The following is a 16,444-nucleotide window of genomic DNA, read 5'->3' on the forward strand; positions in this document are numbered from 1 at the left end:
TCAGCTCAAGAGCTCTTGTCACTGACAAGAGGAAAAAATGAAAAGAACCAGGCTTTCACATTTTTTTATTTTAATGTTTTGTATGTGTATCACACTGTAATACAAGACAGCTGTTCTGAAATTTCACCTAAAGGGATGATTTCTCTTTTCACTGCTATTTTATTTCACTTGCACGGTTACATTTTGATTGTAATTATAATAACATCCAGAGTGGTTTACCCATCAGTGCTTTACAGGATACAAAACAAAAATGCTGTCATTATAAAGGATTATTTTATATAACCCACAGTTGTAATCAAATATTTACATCCACTCATCATGCGCATGAATGGCATAGTAATTTTGGGCTTTTGATGAATTTTTTTCAATTTTTCCAGGGTGTAATGATTGACAGCATACATCTTTTTTATTTTTTTGGCCACAGTGGCTTTTTATTGGCAGTAGAGAGTGACAGGAAGGCAGGAGGACAGATGGGGGGGAGACACGCAGCAAAGAGCGACAGATCAGGACTTAAACCTGCGCTTCCTGCACTTCAGCTCACAGCAAACATGTCACTTGCACACACAGGGTCAAAAGTATACATATACCCCCACTAATATTTGGTCGAATGTCCCGCAAGTTGCACCTGACCAGACTATCAACAAGTTTCTGGCATAATTCTAGCTGAATATGTGACCACACTCTTCTTGGCAGAATTGATACATTATGTTTAAATTAGTTGGTTTGTTGGCACAGACCTGGCTTTTAAGCATAGTCCACAAATTTTGTTTACAGTTGAGGTTGGGGGTTTGAGCAATCTATTCCAGAAGCTTAATGGACCATTTCTAACAAACTGCAGATTGAAGGACAATCGGTTTAAACAACTGTACCTAAGTACAAGTTATTTAGATGTGTCACCACTTTGCCATGGCCTGGAAGAAGACCCAAACTGACACTGAGAGGAAACTGCTTAGAATGTTCAGAAACAACCCAGGAACCACGAAACTTCAAGCCTGCCATAAGCTGGAAACTCCTGGAGCACCAGTATCACTGTCTACAGTGAAGCACGTTTTACACCACCATGGACTGAGAGAGTAACAACCGATAAAGAAGCTCCTGGTCCAAAATCAACACCTTCAAGCTCAACTAAAATTTACAGCTGCCCACATGGATAAACAAAGTGCCTTCTGGAGAAAGGTTAGTTAGAGGAGACAAAGATTAAACTATTTGGCCACAATGACAAGAGGTATGTTTGGAGCAGTAAAGGTGAGGCTTTCAAACCTAACAGAAATGTGCCAACTGTTAAGCATGGTGATGGTAGCATCATGCTCTGGTGCCATTTTGCTGCCAGTGATACTGGTACAGTGCCCAAAGTGGATGGAATATTAAAGATACAGGACTACCTCCAAATTCTTCATAGTCACATTAACTCAACAGCCAGACAGTTGAAACATGGACACAATAGTGTGTTCCAACAGGACAATAATCTAAACTCAGGCTTACATTAAGCTTCTGAAATGGCCTTCCCAAAGCCCTAACGCCTCAACCCTATTGAATATTTGTGGATAATGCTTAAAACTCAGGTCTGTGCCAAGAAACCAACCAATTTAAATAAACTACCAATTCTAGCAAGAAATATGTTCAAATATCCAGCCAGGATGATGCCAGAAGCTTGTTGATGGTTACCAAAAGTTTCTGGTAGAGGTATTGCTTGCTAAGGGACATTTACCCAAATATTAGCGGGGATGTATGTATGTATGTATGTATTAGAGCCTGTATCTATACTTTTGACCCTGTGTAGATTTGTGAAAACCCCAAATCATTTCAAACTTGTGCACCCATTTCTTGTTTTTGAAAGTCATTAAAGATGTATGCTGTGCAGTCATTCCACCCTTGAAAGAGAAAAGTTAAAAAAAAAAAAAAAAAACACTTGCCATGATGAGTGGCTCTAAATATCTGTCTACAACTGTATGCTTACAGTGCTGGACCAAAATTCTTTTTCATTTTATATGAGAATAGGGATCATTAAACAGACAACAAATGTGTCAGTCCACACTAATATTTCACAGTATGTGCAAAGACTGTTTAGTATCTGAATTTTGACTTAGCCAAATATTTTTAAAAACAATGGCACAAAGAGAAGAGATGTGTGTGTTCTACAACTCTCTGTGCTCTGCATTTTCCTCATGCTGTTTGATCTTCTCTGGTAGAGTCTGAGTAAGGAAAACAAACTGGTCCTTCTTCAGGTACTGACCAGTTACCTGCTTTTTTAAACCAATCGCCAGATACTTTTCATCAGCTCCATACTTTGGCCAGTGGACAAGGTTATCCCCATTAGGAGATCTACACACACACACACACACACACACACACACACACACACACACACACGTTAGGAACATGTTTGAGTTATTAAATATGTGAAATGTAAATTTACAACTATTAGCAATTCCTACCCTGTGCGAGCAAAATTCCCCCAGTAGCTCATCATCATTCTGCTCAACTGTTCCTCATCCTCAGGACATGAATCTAAAAATGATCATGTTGCGATGCATTTTACACTCAAGAAAACAAAACATATCTAGTGCTGTGTTGAGAAACAGCTTTTTTATATTGTCTTACCGGTTAATTTAACATGGGTAGTTGTGAAGCAAAATCCCAACACTGTAAAAATTTCATCTGCATGGTCACTCCCCACAAAGCTCGGCCTTTTTTGCTGCAGGAATTTAGGAGGATGCTGGTACTCATACAGGTATACAGGAGCACCTGCGTCTAAGTAGTAAACAAAAGGGTGTTAATAAAAGTTGTTAATAAAAGTGTGTGACAATAAATATCAAGTGCTGGTTTTTAGACAGATTTATATCAGCTTTTGCTTAAAAGGGAAAAACCTTTACCTCTGTGAGCATTAGCAGCTTTAACTGCTGGAATGTTGAAAAACATATCTCCAAGGATCTTGGTGTACCCATCTCTATTTTTCACACGGTCTTCACCATTTCCGATATATTCATCAGCTATCAAATCTCTCATGAATGCATCTTTAGGCTTGCAGAAATAAGTGACACATCAGTCATATGAGCTTGAGCAGGCTGAGGAACAGTAACGTTGTAATATCAGGAAGTGTCTGTCTTACACTGGGGTAGAAGAGGGACACTATGTTCACAACTTGCTCCCGATCCATTCCTTCTGTCCAGTTTTGTGGAGCAAAGAACTAAAGGAAGACCAAGCCACAATTAAATTCCACAATTTTCATAATTGCTAAACAAAAGCAAATTTCAATAAGCTCTTTCTGAGATGTATATGCTTTTTATTTACAAGTTTCTGTAACACTTACTGTTGTAAGCATCCATCCCGCTTCGTCATTATTGACACCAGTCATGAATGGTAGAGTGTGGAGTTCATGTTTACGGAACAGCTCATCCACAGGTTTTGTCAGGAAATGTCCGTCAACATTTATTTGAAATCTCAATTTTTGATCCTTGAGAGAATAAAATGTACAAAAGTAAAAGCTGCAATAAAACAGCTGAGGAAGAAAGGAGGGCTTCATAAACATTATAATCATATTCAGCTAATCAGCAGTCTACATCAGGTTTGTACCCATTATCTCACCTGTGTAAAGCCCACTATGGTTTCAATATCGAGGTTTCTCATGCAGTCACCGATCTTCTTTGTGCTTTCAAGGCTACAGCCAGATGCATTTGCAAGTGCCTGAGGGTAAATGTAAGATATGAACGTCAAATATTTAGTACAACAAATCTATTGTAATATTGGCATTATTCTGCAATGCAAGAACAACATGGATAATTAACCTGTGCCACTGGTAAAGGATTATTTGTCATAAGTGCATCCATTGCAGCTGTGCCACTCTCAGCAATGGCACGGTGAAACAGCCCATCAGACAGTGGTGACAGAAGCTGTTGATTCAAGTAACAGAACAAATATTAAGGTTTTGTTCAAGAGCAAAAATCATTTATTTAAAATCCTTTTTCTGCAGATCGATCCTTACCAGGAGGGACACGCTCACTCCACCAGCAGACTCCCCAAATATGGTAACTGATCCTGGGTCTCCTCCAAAGTTGTGAATGTGCTGCTGGATCCACTTGAGAGCTTCAACCTGGTCCAGCAGACCAAAGTTCCCTGAAATGTGCTCATCTCCAGTGCTGGATAGAACGAAATGCAGTTTTTGTAACGTCTGTTTCCTGATTGAAACATCTTTTCACAAGACACTTCTATCCATGTTTTTAAAGCAGATGATCTGTGATAAAACATGTGAGGCCCTTGCCCTCACATACAATCACTCTTGTATCTCAGTTCAATTGGGGCTCCCTTTACCCTCACATAAAAAGATAAGAAGTGCCATCTGCTGCTGTTAAGCCTCGGAGATAGCCTCTACAATTAAATATTGATGACATGATATGATATGACATACAATATTACAGCAGGTCTAACACTGAAGTGGATGCATTTTTATAGCCTCGTTGGCAATCATAGGAGTTCCAACTATTAGCTGTAAAATCAGGAGAAGCAGTCTTTGTCCCAACTGAAACTGAACAAAGCCGTGGTGAAACATGGTCAATTTGACAAATGTTTGTGATTGGAAAGGGAACTGATTTCAAGTTCCAGAGAAAACAATTGATAAATTTGGGGTTACTGTGGAATTTCAACACAGAGTCCAATGTGACTGGCAGCAGCTGGCAGTGCGTGGTCTCTAAAGTGCAGCATTGGAGTCCAGTTGTCTCTTTATGCTGTACATGCCTGGGGAGCTAATACCACCTCCACACATTTGTTGAAGCTGAGTGACAGGGTAATGCTGTCAAAACTGATCAAACTGTGTTGACACTGTTTGATGAAAGTGAGTCAACTTTGAATTCTTCATCATCTCAGATCAACTAACAACAACAGCAAAAACCCCAGTATGTTCTAAATCAAATTTATTTACCTGAGAAAACCCAGAAGTCCCAATCGATACTGGATCAGAACCACAACCACATCCTGGTAAGCAGCCAGAGCAGAGCCATCATATACTGAAGCCGATCCCAATGCAAAGCCCCCACCATGGATCCAGACCATGACCTGGAAAGAACAATAATAGAACTTTCCTTCAAAGCTTAGAGGTCCTTTTGGAGTTTAAAGCAAGCTGCAATAACTAATTTTTTAAACATTAAACAGACAAAAATATTACATTTTAGTTTAAAGGTAAGACACTTGCAGTTGGGTTCTAAAGACGAGCATCTTTATTCAGACTGTGATTAAAAATTCCTTGAAAGGATTAAAACCAGCTTCTCCAAGAACACTGAACTTTTCAAAATTTCAGAAACTGACAAGCATCACTCAAAACCTGCTTCAAAGGGTTCTTACTGGGAGCTTGGCATCATTAGCTCTTTTTGCAGGAGTGTAAATGTTGAGGTAAAGACAGTCTTCAGAGATGTCTGGGATATCAGGCAGCATTGCACCGAGTTGATCAAGGAGATCCAAAAGAATTTGCTTAGACTGAATACACCTTCAAGAGAGAAAATATCATTATAAATAAATACAGCCAATAATTTCTCTAAGCGTGTTTTGCAAAAACTGAAAAACATGTTTCTTACATTGGTGGTTGCTGAGTGGCATCTCTCGCTCCTTCCCATCCTTCTACAGGCTGAGGTGGAGCCAGTCTCAAGGAAGGGCCCAAAGGTGGCTTGGCAAACGGAACACCCAGGAAGGCGTGGACCCCGCTCTCCTTCCCCTTTACACTCACATACTCACCTTTCAGACTCCCGAGCTTTGTGTGGACTACAGGTGCTGTCAGGATATTACAACTCAGTGAGAATCATCATGTAAATCTACAAGTTTACTCAGAAATTATAACTGACAGACAAATGTGTGATATGCCAAACTGCTGGGTCAGTCTGCTCAAGTGTGAAACTGCTGTATTCCTCTTCAGGAGTTGGGATGGCTATTTTTAGAAAATAAGCACCAAAAAGTCACATTTTGCTGTGGACAATATAATTCCCACAATTATTGATTGTCAAATTCCTAATTAAAATTATTATTGATGCAGACCATTTGGTGCATTATGCTCTTTCAGTCATTCACACTAATTCCGTGCTGTTGATCAGGCTACACAGACACACCCTGATTAGAAATATCACACCTTTGTACTTTGTTTTTTTAAAGTGGCTTTAATAGTCTGACCAAAAGTCATACTTTGTAATTAATTAAAAATTATGCTGGTGAATAAACAGAGTTGAGTTTGAATTCTGTGTATTTGTTTGTTCCTTTTTTACAATCACTGCAATACTTTATTTATTCCTTATCAGCACGAAGTCAGAAAACAAAGAAGTTTGCGTAATTAACACTTGCACCCTGTCCCATTGAAATAATTTACCCTCAATCCTCTCCCATGGGCTCAACTTGCTTGGTTATTTGCCATCTTTCACCTTTAAACCCAATGAATAAGCGTTGTAGGTAAGAGGTCACCTGCCGTTATGCCCGCAGAATGAGAACAGGTAGAACAAAAAAGTTAACCTTTAGTTCATTCTTATTTAGGGTAACGTATCTAAGATACAGCTACGGTGCGCTCATCAGATAACAGTGTCATGATTGAATAGCTTTGCCAGATTTAAGCAGTTAATGTTGTTGCGATCTTTCTCACCAGGGACTCGTGCAAAAACATGTACTATATGTAGGTTAAACAAACACAAAGACATAAATTAGACATAATTCAAGTGTTGTCACAGAGATCATTTTGCTAAAAACTAATTTCTCCCACTTACCCTGAAGATCTGCAACAGCACAGAGGAATAAAAAGGAGATCAGGAAGCAGAAAGTCGGCTTTGTGTGCAACTTCATGGTCGACTCTGTTGATTACGACACTCGCCGGATTTTTGCAAGAAGTGACGGAAGAGCCAAGAGTCCGAGAGAGTGCGTCCTCTTGTGAAGCTTTCTCCTTTTATCGTTCACACGGAGAAGCAGTATATCTTGCAGGGTGTGACGCAATTCGGTCAGTTTACCAGGGGATTGAAGTTCAACCATACGATGGAGTGAGTCCAATATTTCTTTTTTCTATTTTTGTATGTGTCTTGAATACGTTTTTCATTTTTCTTTGGACTAATTTTTTTGAAAAATGTATATCTTTTCATAGAAGATGAAATTTTCTGAGAGACAGCAAACTTGTTTTTGCCCTTTGACCTAAAGATTCAGTGATTTGCGTGCACTCTACCAGATAGACATACTGTAGCTACCTTGACATTGCCAATCAGTTTGTGATGCCATCTTGGTTGTTGGAGCCAAAAGTGGCCATATTTTAATAGATGACGTGCTAAGTTATCAGGTAACACTAATCAATTCACATACAAACAAACTATTACAATTTAACTCAGCTAAACTGGTGCTTGACATAATCTAGATTTAATTGAAGTACCTGAAATATAAAGTGTACATGTTTTAATAAACAGGCTTAGTACATAATATAATGAACTCATTGTTTGTTTAAATGGCTGACACAGTGTTTGCCTAACTTTAAACTGCAGCTTTACTAATAGAAAGCTACTTTCACCTGCTCCCATCTCACAAGGGGTCGCCACATTGGGCAGCTCCGCATGTTTGACTGTGCCAGAGTGTTTTGCCGGATGCCCTTCATCATACAACCCCAAAGGAGATTTGCGTCTCCACTACACTATGGAGCCACATAGACTGCAGCTTTAATAATATTTGCAATAATAATAATAATATCTCCTAAAGCATTATTGATTTATTTCTGTCACTATTAAATTAATGTCAAATTAAGTAGGTTGATACTTGAAATATTCTAAATGTAAACCCAGTATATGAATGATTCACCTTTTTAAAGTGTTCCTTTGTATGATTTCAAATGCCATATGCCTGAAATTCTTAGACTTCTGGGAGCTTTTCAGCTCAAGAGCTCTTGTCACTGACAAGAGGAAAAAATGAAAAGAACCAGGCTTTCACATTTTTTTATTTTAATGTTTTGTATGTGTATCACACTGTAATACAAGACAGCTGTTCTGAAATTTCACCTAAAGGGATGATTTCTCTTTTCACTGCTATTTTATTTCACTTGCACGGTTACATTTTGATTGTAATTATAATAACATCCAGAGTGGTTTACCCATCAGTGCTTTACAGGATACAAAACAAAAATGCTGTCATTATAAAGGATTATTTTATATAACCCACAGTTGTAATCAAATATTTACATCCACTCATCATGCGCATGAATGGCATAGTAATTTTGGGCTTTTGATGAATTTTTTTCAATTTTTCCAGGGTGTAATGATTGACAGCATACATCTTTTTTATTTTTTTGGCCACAGTGGCTTTTTATTGGCAGTAGAGAGTGACAGGAAGGCAGGAGGACAGATGGGGGGGAGACACGCAGCAAAGAGCGACAGATCAGGACTTAAACCTGCGCTTCCTGCACTTCAGCTCACAGCAAACATGTCACTTGCACACACAGGGTCAAAAGTATACATATACCCCCACTAATATTTGGTCGAATGTCCCGCAAGTTGCACCTGACCAGACTATCAACAAGTTTCTGGCATAATTCTAGCTGAATATGTGACCACACTCTTCTTGGCAGAATTGATACATTATGTTTAAATTAGTTGGTTTGTTGGCACAGACCTGGCTTTTAAGCATAGTCCACAAATTTTGTTTACAGTTGAGGTTGGGGGTTTGAGCAATCTATTCCAGAAGCTTAATGGACCATTTCTAACAAACTGCAGATTGAAGGACAATCGGTTTAAACAACTGTACCTAAGTACAAGTTATTTAGATGTGTCACCACTTTGCCATGGCCTGGAAGAAGACCCAAACTGACACTGAGAGGAAACTGCTTAGAATGTTCAGAAACAACCCAGGAACCACGAAACTTCAAGCCTGCCATAAGCTGGAAACTCCTGGAGCACCAGTATCACTGTCTACAGTGAAGCACGTTTTACACCACCATGGACTGAGAGAGTAACAACCGATAAAGAAGCTCCTGGTCCAAAATCAACACCTTCAAGCTCAACTAAAATTTACAGCTGCCCACATGGATAAACAAAGTGCCTTCTGGAGAAAGGTTAGTTAGAGGAGACAAAGATTAAACTATTTGGCCACAATGACAAGAGGTATGTTTGGAGCAGTAAAGGTGAGGCTTTCAAACCTAACAGAAATGTGCCAACTGTTAAGCATGGTGATGGTAGCATCATGCTCTGGTGCCATTTTGCTGCCAGTGATACTGGTACAGTGCCCAAAGTGGATGGAATATTAAAGATACAGGACTACCTCCAAATTCTTCATAGTCACATTAACTCAACAGCCAGACAGTTGAAACATGGACACAATAGTGTGTTCCAACAGGACAATAATCTAAACTCAGGCTTACATTAAGCTTCTGAAATGGCCTTCCCAAAGCCCTAACGCCTCAACCCTATTGAATATTTGTGGATAATGCTTAAAACTCAGGTCTGTGCCAAGAAACCAACCAATTTAAATAAACTACCAATTCTAGCAAGAAATATGTTCAAATATCCAGCCAGGATGATGCCAGAAGCTTGTTGATGGTTACCAAAAGTTTCTGGTAGAGGTATTGCTTGCTAAGGGACATTTACCCAAATATTAGCGGGGATGTATGTATGTATGTATGTATTAGAGCCTGTATCTATACTTTTGACCCTGTGTAGATTTGTGAAAACCCCAAATCATTTCAAACTTGTGCACCCATTTCTTGTTTTTGAAAGTCATTAAAGATGTATGCTGTGCAGTCATTCCACCCTTGAAAGAGAAAAGTTAAAAAAAAAAAAAAAAAAACACTTGCCATGATGAGTGGCTCTAAATATCTGTCTACAACTGTATGCTTACAGTGCTGGACCAAAATTCTTTTTCATTTTATATGAGAATAGGGATCATTAAACAGACAACAAATGTGTCAGTCCACACTAATATTTCACAGTATGTGCAAAGACTGTTTAGTATCTGAATTTTGACTTAGCCAAATATTTTTAAAAACAATGGCACAAAGAGAAGAGATGTGTGTGTTCTACAACTCTCTGTGCTCTGCATTTTCCTCATGCTGTTTGATCTTCTCTGGTAGAGTCTGAGTAAGGAAAACAAACTGGTCCTTCTTCAGGTACTGACCAGTTACCTGCTTTTTTAAACCAATCGCCAGATACTTTTCATCAGCTCCATACTTTGGCCAGTGGACAAGGTTATCCCCATTAGGAGATCTACACACACACACACACACACACACACACACACACACACACGTTAGGAACATGTTTGAGTTATTAAATATGTGAAATGTAAATTTACAACTATTAGCAATTCCTACCCTGTGCGAGCAAAATTCCCCCAGTAGCTCATCATCATTCTGCTCAACTGTTCCTCATCCTCAGGACATGAATCTAAAAATGATCATGTTGCGATGCATTTTACACTCAAGAAAACAAAACATATCTAGTGCTGTGTTGAGAAACAGCTTTTTTATATTGTCTTACCGGTTAATTTAACATGGGTAGTTGTGAAGCAAAATCCCAACACTGTAAAAATTTCATCTGCATGGTCACTCCCCACAAAGCTCGGCCTTTTTTGCTGCAGGAATTTAGGAGGATGCTGGTACTCATACAGGTATACAGGAGCACCTGCGTCTAAGTAGTAAACAAAAGGGTGTTAATAAAAGTTGTTAATAAAAGTGTGTGACAATAAATATCAAGTGCTGGTTTTTAGACAGATTTATATCAGCTTTTGCTTAAAAGGGAAAAACCTTTACCTCTGTGAGCATTAGCAGCTTTAACTGCTGGAATGTTGAAAAACATATCTCCAAGGATCTTGGTGTACCCATCTCTATTTTTCACACGGTCTTCACCATTTCCGATATATTCATCAGCTATCAAATCTCTCATGAATGCATCTTTAGGCTTGCAGAAATAAGTGACACATCAGTCATATGAGCTTGAGCAGGCTGAGGAACAGTAACGTTGTAATATCAGGAAGTGTCTGTCTTACACTGGGGTAGAAGAGGGACACTATGTTCACAACTTGCTCCCGATCCATTCCTTCTGTCCAGTTTTGTGGAGCAAAGAACTAAAGGAAGACCAAGCCACAATTAAATTCCACAATTTTCATAATTGCTAAACAAAAGCAAATTTCAATAAGCTCTTTCTGAGATGTATATGCTTTTTATTTACAAGTTTCTGTAACACTTACTGTTGTAAGCATCCATCCCGCTTCGTCATTATTGACACCAGTCATGAATGGTAGAGTGTGGAGTTCATGTTTACGGAACAGCTCATCCACAGGTTTTGTCAGGAAATGTCCGTCAACATTTATTTGAAATCTCAATTTTTGATCCTTGAGAGAATAAAATGTACAAAAGTAAAAGCTGCAATAAAACAGCTGAGGAAGAAAGGAGGGCTTCATAAACATTATAATCATATTCAGCTAATCAGCAGTCTACATCAGGTTTGTACCCATTATCTCACCTGTGTAAAGCCCACTATGGTTTCAATATCGAGGTTTCTCATGCAGTCACCGATCTTCTTTGTGCTTTCAAGGCTACAGCCAGATGCATTTGCAAGTGCCTGAGGGTAAATGTAAGATATGAACGTCAAATATTTAGTACAACAAATCTATTGTAATATTGGCATTATTCTGCAATGCAAGAACAACATGGATAATTAACCTGTGCCACTGGTAAAGGATTATTTGTCATAAGTGCATCCATTGCAGCTGTGCCACTCTCAGCAATGGCACGGTGAAACAGCCCATCAGACAGTGGTGACAGAAGCTGTTGATTCAAGTAACAGAACAAATATTAAGGTTTTGTTCAAGAGCAAAAATCATTTATTTAAAATCCTTTTTCTGCAGATCGATCCTTACCAGGAGGGACACGCTCACTCCACCAGCAGACTCCCCAAATATGGTAACTGATCCTGGGTCTCCTCCAAAGTTGTGAATGTGCTGCTGGATCCACTTGAGAGCTTCAACCTGGTCCAGCAGACCAAAGTTCCCTGAAATGTGCTCATCTCCAGTGCTGGATAGAACGAAATGCAGTTTTTGTAACGTCTGTTTCCTGATTGAAACATCTTTTCACAAGACACTTCTATCCATGTTTTTAAAGCAGATGATCTGTGATAAAACATGTGAGGCCCTTGCCCTCACATACAATCACTCTTGTATCTCAGTTCAATTGGGGCTCCCTTTACCCTCACATAAAAAGATAAGAAGTGCCATCTGCTGCTGTTAAGCCTCGGAGATAGCCTCTACAATTAAATATTGATGACATGATATGATATGACATACAATATTACAGCAGGTCTAACACTGAAGTGGATGCATTTTTATAGCCTCGTTGGCAATCATAGGAGTTCCAACTATTAGCTGTAAAATCAGGAGAAGCAGTCTTTGTCCCAACTGAAACTGAACAAAGCCGTGGTGAAACATGGTCAATTTGACAAATGTTTGTGATTGGAAAGGGAACTGATTTCAAGTTCCAGAGAAAACAATTGATAAATTTGGGGTTACTGTGGAATTTCAACACAGAGTCCAATGTGACTGGCAGCAGCTGGCAGTGCGTGGTCTCTAAAGTGCAGCATTGGAGTCCAGTTGTCTCTTTATGCTGTACATGCCTGGGGAGCTAATACCACCTCCACACATTTGTTGAAGCTGAGTGACAGGGTAATGCTGTCAAAACTGATCAAACTGTGTTGACACTGTTTGATGAAAGTGAGTCAACTTTGAATTCTTCATCATCTCAGATCAACTAACAACAACAGCAAAAACCCCAGTATGTTCTAAATCAAATTTATTTACCTGAGAAAACCCAGAAGTCCCAATCGATACTGGATCAGAACCACAACCACATCCTGGTAAGCAGCCAGAGCAGAGCCATCATATACTGAAGCCGATCCCAATGCAAAGCCCCCACCATGGATCCAGACCATGACCTGGAAAGAACAATAATAGAACTTTCCTTCAAAGCTTAGAGGTCCTTTTGGAGTTTAAAGCAAGCTGCAATAACTAATTTTTTAAACATTAAACAGACAAAAATATTACATTTTAGTTTAAAGGTAAGACACTTGCAGTTGGGTTCTAAAGACGAGCATCTTTATTCAGACTGTGATTAAAAATTCCTTGAAAGGATTAAAACCAGCTTCTCCAAGAACACTGAACTTTTCAAAATTTCAGAAACTGACAAGCATCACTCAAAACCTGCTTCAAAGGGTTCTTACTGGGAGCTTGGCATCATTAGCTCTTTTTGCAGGAGTGTAAATGTTGAGGTAAAGACAGTCTTCAGAGATGTCTGGGATATCAGGCAGCATTGCACCGAGTTGATCAAGGAGATCCAAAAGAATTTGCTTAGACTGAATACACCTTCAAGAGAGAAAATATCATTATAAATAAATACAGCCAATAATTTCTCTAAGCGTGTTTTGCAAAAACTGAAAATCATGTTTCTTACATTGGTGGCTGCTGAGTGGCATCTCTCGCTCCTTCCCATCCTTCTACAGGCTGAGGTGGAGCCAGTCTCAAGGAAGGGCCCAAAGGTGGCTTGGCAAACGGAACACCCAGGAAGGCGTGGACCCCGCTCTCCTTCCCCTTTACACTCACATACTCACCTTTCAGACTCCCGAGCTTTGTGTGGACTACAGGTGCTGTCAGGATATTACAACTCAGTGAGAATCATCATGTAAATCTACAAGTTTACTCAGAAATTATAACTGACAGACAAATGTGTGATATGCCAAACTGCTGGGTCAGTCTGCTCAAGTGTGAAACTGCTGTATTCCTCTTCAGGAGTTGGGATGGCTATTTTTAGAAAATAAGCACCAAAAAGTCACATTTTGCTGTGGACAATATAATTCCCACAATTATTGATTGTCAAATTCCTAATTAAAATTATTATTGATGCAGACCATTTGGTGCATTATGCTCTTTCAGTCATTCACACTAATTCCGTGCTGTTGATCAGGCTACACAGACACACCCTGATTAGAAATATCACACCTTTGTACTTTGTTTTTTAAAGTGGCTTTAATAGTCTGACCAAAAGTCATACTTTGTAATTAATTAAAAATTATGCTGGTGAATAAACAGAGTTGAGTTTGAATTCTGTGTATTTGTTTGTTCCTTTTTTACAATCACTGCAATACTTTATTTATTCCTTATCAGCACGAAGTCAGAAAACAAAGAAGTTTGCGTAATTAACACTTGCACCCTGTCCCATTGAAATAATTTACCCTCAATCCTCTCCCATGGGCTCAACTTGCCATCTTTGCCATCTTTCACCTTTAAACCCAATGAATAAGCGTTGTAGGTAAGAGGTCACCTGCCGTTATGCCCGCAGAATGAGAACAGGTAGAACAAAAAAGTTAACAACCTTTGGTTCATTCTTATTTAGGGTAACGTATCTAAGATACAGCTACGGTGCGCTCATCAGATAACAGTGTCATGATTGAATAGCTTTGCCAGATTTAAGCAGTTAATGTTGTTGCGATCTTTCTCACCAGGGACTCGTGCAAAAACATGTACTATATGTAGGTTAAACAAACACAAAGACATAAATTAGACATAATTCAAGTGTTGTCACAGAGATCATTTTTGCTAAAAACTAATTTCTCCCACTTACCCTGAAGATCTGCAACAGCACAGAGGAATAAAAAGGAGATCAGGAAGCAGAAAGTCGGCTTTGTGTGCAACTTCATGGTCGACTCTGTTGATTACGACACTCGGCGGATTTTTGCAAGAAGTGACGGAAGAGCCAAGAGTCCGAGAGAGTGCGTCCTCTTGTGAAGCTTTCTCCTTTTATCGTTCACACGGAGAAGCAGTATATCTTGCAGGATGTGACGCAATTCGGTCAGTTTACCAGGTTATTGAAGTTCAACTATACGATGGAGTGAGTCCTGTATTCTTGCTCTTTCCTAACTACCGCCTCCTTCACTGCCATCTTAATTCACATCTTTTTCTCACAAAGGTTTTTTTCATCGGTCTTTCTGAAAAGCTCAGAATGTGAACCTGGTTCAAAGTCAGTGCATGTGAGACCACGGTGTGTCACTGGCTCTTAAATAATGATACAATAATTAATACAAGTGCAGTTATTTTTGTTTGCCCTGCATTTCCCACGACCCACGCAGACAGACAGGGGTATTGCCACAGTCGGGAATTGTGCTCAGGAGGATGTATGTTCATTGGTTGTACTCGTAGTACAAAATATTAGAAGAAAAGGAAGTTATAATAATTTATAGATGTTCCTCAACCGGGAAACTGGGGAACATACTTGAATCATAAATACATAGACTTCATACTTTTTATTGACAAATAAATAAATTTAAAAACATTTATTAAATTTAATATTGAAAAAAAAAAGGGGGGGGGGTTACAGTAACGCTATAGGATTGAGTGGCTGGTGGGCTGATTCAGTTCGGGCAGGGGAGAGCTGTTTATGACAGTTTATGACAGTTCAGTTTATGACCATTTCATTGTTTGAATAATTAATCAGTAAAATTTTAATCTACTAATCTAATTTTTTAAATGGAGAATTTCATTATTTCTGCCATTACTGGATAAAAATGAGTAATGAGATTTAGAGGAAAACTACTTTAATGTTCCCAGTTTAACCGTTTCTAATCTAATCTAATCTCAGCTTCACTGATAGATGATAGCTCTCCGACAGCCACAGCTGGTACAGGTTTGGGAGGATAAGCCATTTTAAATAAAGAACGCAGATCATGTTGGGAAAAATATTGATATTGGTTCGTTTTGGATACTCCTGCTGTGCAAGTGGACTCTCTTTTTATGACTGTGGCTACATTTCTCTGTACTATGCAAGTTCATATAGTCTGCTACCGACTCCGGTCCGGACTGACGTCTTTTCTAGATTTTCTTTTTTTTTTTTTTTTTTTTGGTAAGATAATTGCAACTGTATCATTTTGTGGTTTTAATATTAGGATTGAGATTAATTATTGAAAAGCTGTGTCTCAAATACAGTATAACTGCGAGTTTGTTGACCTATTTACCAGTTAACATTTACACTGACACGATTGGAAAACAACGTGATCCATGCCTTTGAATTTTATATTTTGGTCAAAACTGAAGAAGCCTTTCGGATGAGAGGTGAAACGCCTTCAAGAAACAAAAGAGTCCAGTCTCCATTTTCCAATCTCCAGAGACAATTTAGGTCAGTGTTGTTCATTGGAATCTATGGCATGGGAATGCAGCCACTATGCCTGTTGTCCCATCATATAAAAATCAAGAAGACAGTGGCCTCTGACAGAGGAACTTCGAAAAATTATGTTCTCGAGCCAGCCAGGAGTCGAACCTAGAATCTTCTGATCCGTAGTCAGACGCGTTATCCATTGCGCCACTGGCCCGATCTGAAATAAAGCGGTATCACATTCTTATTTAAAAGTTCAGTCTTAGATTTATCACCAGAAGTCAAATATTATCTTTAAAGGCCGTTTCACACCAGATGCGTTTCGTA

General features: G+C 39.0%; 2 protein-coding genes, 1 long non-coding RNA gene and 1 other non-coding gene across 4 annotated transcripts; 1 reads left to right on the top strand and 3 right to left on the bottom strand.

Annotated features, from left to right (window-relative positions):
* Positions 1–409: 409 nt before the first annotated feature.
* Positions 410–6,903, bottom strand: LOC115781467 (liver carboxylesterase 2-like). The gene is made up of 13 exons (XM_030731122.1): positions 6,732–6,903; positions 5,565–5,757; positions 5,335–5,476; positions 4,916–5,049; positions 3,983–4,136; positions 3,786–3,890; positions 3,586–3,684; positions 3,311–3,454; positions 3,110–3,187; positions 2,874–3,021; positions 2,602–2,751; positions 2,436–2,508; positions 410–2,322 (listed from the first exon to the last, which is right to left on the bottom strand). Exons 1-13 carry the CDS (start codon positions 6,805–6,807, stop codon positions 2,136–2,138), a joined length of 1,683 nt encoding a protein of 560 aa, XP_030586982.1. The 5' UTR covers positions 6,808–6,903; the 3' UTR covers positions 410–2,135.
* On the top strand, positions 6,510–13,992 carry LOC115781469 (uncharacterized). Its single transcript, XR_004020084.1, has 4 exons — positions 6,510–6,640; positions 6,739–6,998; positions 11,833–11,887; positions 13,476–13,992. It is a non-coding gene; the product is annotated as an uncharacterized LOC115781469 (long non-coding RNA).
* Positions 8,277–14,790, bottom strand: LOC115781466 (liver carboxylesterase 2-like). Its single transcript, XM_030731120.1, has 13 exons — positions 14,594–14,790; positions 13,427–13,619; positions 13,197–13,338; positions 12,778–12,911; positions 11,845–11,998; positions 11,648–11,752; positions 11,448–11,546; positions 11,173–11,316; positions 10,972–11,049; positions 10,736–10,883; positions 10,464–10,613; positions 10,298–10,370; positions 8,277–10,190 (listed from the first exon to the last, which is right to left on the bottom strand). The coding sequence occupies exons 1-13, from the start codon at positions 14,667–14,669 to the stop codon at positions 10,004–10,006; spliced, it is 1,683 nt and encodes a 560-aa protein (XP_030586980.1). The 5' UTR covers positions 14,670–14,790; the 3' UTR covers positions 8,277–10,003.
* Positions 14,791–16,261: 1,471 nt separating this feature from the next.
* trnar-acg (transfer RNA arginine (anticodon ACG)) lies at positions 16,262–16,334 on the bottom strand. The gene has a single exon. It is a non-coding gene; the product is annotated as a tRNA-Arg (tRNA).
* Positions 16,335–16,444: the final 110 nt, after the last annotated feature.

This window comes from Archocentrus centrarchus, chromosome 6 (assembly GCF_007364275.1).
Source record: "Archocentrus centrarchus isolate MPI-CPG fArcCen1 chromosome 6, fArcCen1, whole genome shotgun sequence".
Taxonomy (NCBI): Eukaryota; Metazoa; Chordata; class Actinopteri; order Cichliformes; family Cichlidae; genus Archocentrus; species Archocentrus centrarchus.